The sequence below is a fragment of the Arachis ipaensis genome, chromosome B08 (genome assembly GCF_000816755.2).
Source record: "Arachis ipaensis cultivar K30076 chromosome B08, Araip1.1, whole genome shotgun sequence".
NCBI lineage: Eukaryota > Viridiplantae > Streptophyta > Magnoliopsida > Fabales > Fabaceae > Arachis > Arachis ipaensis.
This window is the reverse complement of record NC_029792.2, coordinates 120,091,333-120,093,558: the sequence shown is the minus strand read 5'-3', so window position 1 is coordinate 120,093,558 and position 2,226 is coordinate 120,091,333. Positions and strand designations below refer to the sequence as shown.

The following is a 2,226-nucleotide window of genomic DNA, read 5'->3' as shown; positions in this document are numbered from 1 at the left end:
CTGAAAAAAAGAAAATCTTAATAAAAGAAAAAATATATATAAATAAAGAGAGAGAAAGAGAAAATTCCAAAATATTGAAATTGAAACCTATTTTTGTTTTCCCTCTTTTCTCTCTCTATCTTTCATTTCTTGGAACCTAATTTCTCCTTCTTCTTCCTCCTCTTCCTGAACCTAACTCAGTAACCCTTTGCATTCTTCCAATTCCGAATGTGAAACGAGGTAAGAACACCTTTTCCTTCTCCTCCGTCTTGTTCCCGAGAAAATTTCACCACTCACACACGCCAACATTACATTTCTCCCAATTTTCTCTCCAATCTCATCACCATCTAGGCAATCTATCTACAAATGAAACTTGCTTTTTTTTAAAGGAAATTTTGTATAATTATGTTTGGTTTAACGGCAAAAATTTCCAGTTTGGTTCTTATTTGTTGCTACCTTGCACCTGTTATGTTTAATTGTTTTCTATTTATTTATTTATGTTTGTTGGAATGAAAAGAGGCTGATCAAGTAAGGGATATGAATGATGCTATTTTGATCTTTAGCTTCCAAATTAGTTTTTATGCAGTTTTTACATTGTTTAAGGGTGTGTTTAGAAGATGATATTTAGATTGAATTTAATGGTTTGAATACGGACATAGTTTATGATATGATATTATTTGTAATGTTATACTAAGGTGGTGTCTGGTTTATGTGTAATAATGTGGCTCTTTTTTGCAGTTATTGTTGTTGTTGAAGAGTGAAAGTGGTGATTTTTTTTCAAAATCTTAGCGAAAATGAATGACGGTAGACAAATGGGGTTGCATTACATGGATAATGGCTTCCCTTATGCTGTTAATGATAGCAACTTTGTGGATTTCTTCCAAGGAGTGTCGCACGTTCCAGTCAATTATGCCTTTGCTGGCTCAATGCCTGATCAGGTTTCTTGCTTGTACTTGTAATTGTCAACTTGTTCAATGTTTGTAGTTTTGGCTACAATCTTTTAGGTTCATACTGCCCTGTGTATTGAGAATGCAAAATGAGTTTGGATGCAGGAACATTTGAATTTTTACTTTGTCATTATTTATTTATTATTTATTTTTTAATTTGATTTTTACTGGATTGAGTTTTATCCCGGGATGTGGGAGTGAAAGCATTAACTTTTATCCTCTAATATATAATTTAATTTTGATGCATTGTAAGTGCAGAAGTTTCTATAGAGACATTCAATTATCTATTGTCAAATCATCATATGTGTTTGATTTCTGCAATAATTACCTCAAAAGATGTGCATAAGATGTTGTATGATCTGGGGATAGTGAAAACACTCTACAATAGTAGTTTATCAAAATTAATATCTAATGTTATTATTATTGTACTGGTATTTAAAAATTAAAATAACCCTGCTGGCACTTAACAGTTATGTAACTGAATAAGGATGTTTGAAAAGGATCTTGGTAGGTATATGTTTTTAGTTGATTGGAATAGTAAAGTCAAGTTCAAAAATAGTGTGATAATGATAGTAACTTCTCTATTATTTCAACTGTGGCGATGGATGGATAGTTCTATAGTTTCATAGAAACTCTATTCAATAGTTGACATATATGCTATTATTCCTAACAAATGCTTGTTGGTGTATTCCTAACATAGATTTGACAACATCACATGCTTAACATTGAATGGAGTGTCTATGGTAGGTAGTTGCCAACCAAGAAGTACTCCTGTGTTGAATCTTGGAAGCAATTATGTTCTACAGAAATGTCTCCCTATGATTATTATAATTGACTGTTTGCTTTATGTTTTGTGTATGTTCAACATTACCTATCAAACATGAAATATGACTTTGTATCATATGCACTGTCCAGGAATGCGTTTACTGGTCGATGAACATGAATCAATATAAGTTTGGATTATCTGGTCCAGGAAGTACATCCTATTATGGTTCTTATGAGGTAAATGATCATTTGCCTAGAATGGAGATCAACAGGGCAGAGTGGGAATATCCTTCAGTAACAATCACTGAGGAGCCAGCTACAGCAGATTCTCCACCCATAAGAGAGGGAGTCACAAGCATGCAGACCATCCCTGAAGAATGTTAGTCGATATTCAGTTACTTTTACGGTTTTACCATAAGAATGTATCAATGTGGTTATTATAAGTGAATCTACCTTTTGAATTACTTTTTAGCTCCATGCAAACACCACATTAGTTTATTTTGTACATATTTGAACACTGATGCTTTTGGTTGTA

At 32.8% G+C, this 2,226-nt stretch overlaps 1 protein-coding gene across 1 annotated transcript in view; it reads left to right on the top strand.

Annotated features, from left to right (window-relative positions):
* LOC107613686 (E3 ubiquitin ligase BIG BROTHER) overlaps nt 8-2,226 on the top strand; it is a 6,110-nt gene continuing 3,891 nt past the window's right edge. The window contains exons 1-3 of the mRNA XM_016315791.2: nt 8-219; nt 718-917; nt 1,842-2,070. Coding sequence (XP_016171277.1) covers nt 774-917; nt 1,842-2,070 — 373 coding nt within the window. The 5' untranslated portion in view covers nt 8-219; nt 718-773. The remainder of the gene's footprint in view (nt 220-717; nt 918-1,841; nt 2,071-2,226) is intronic.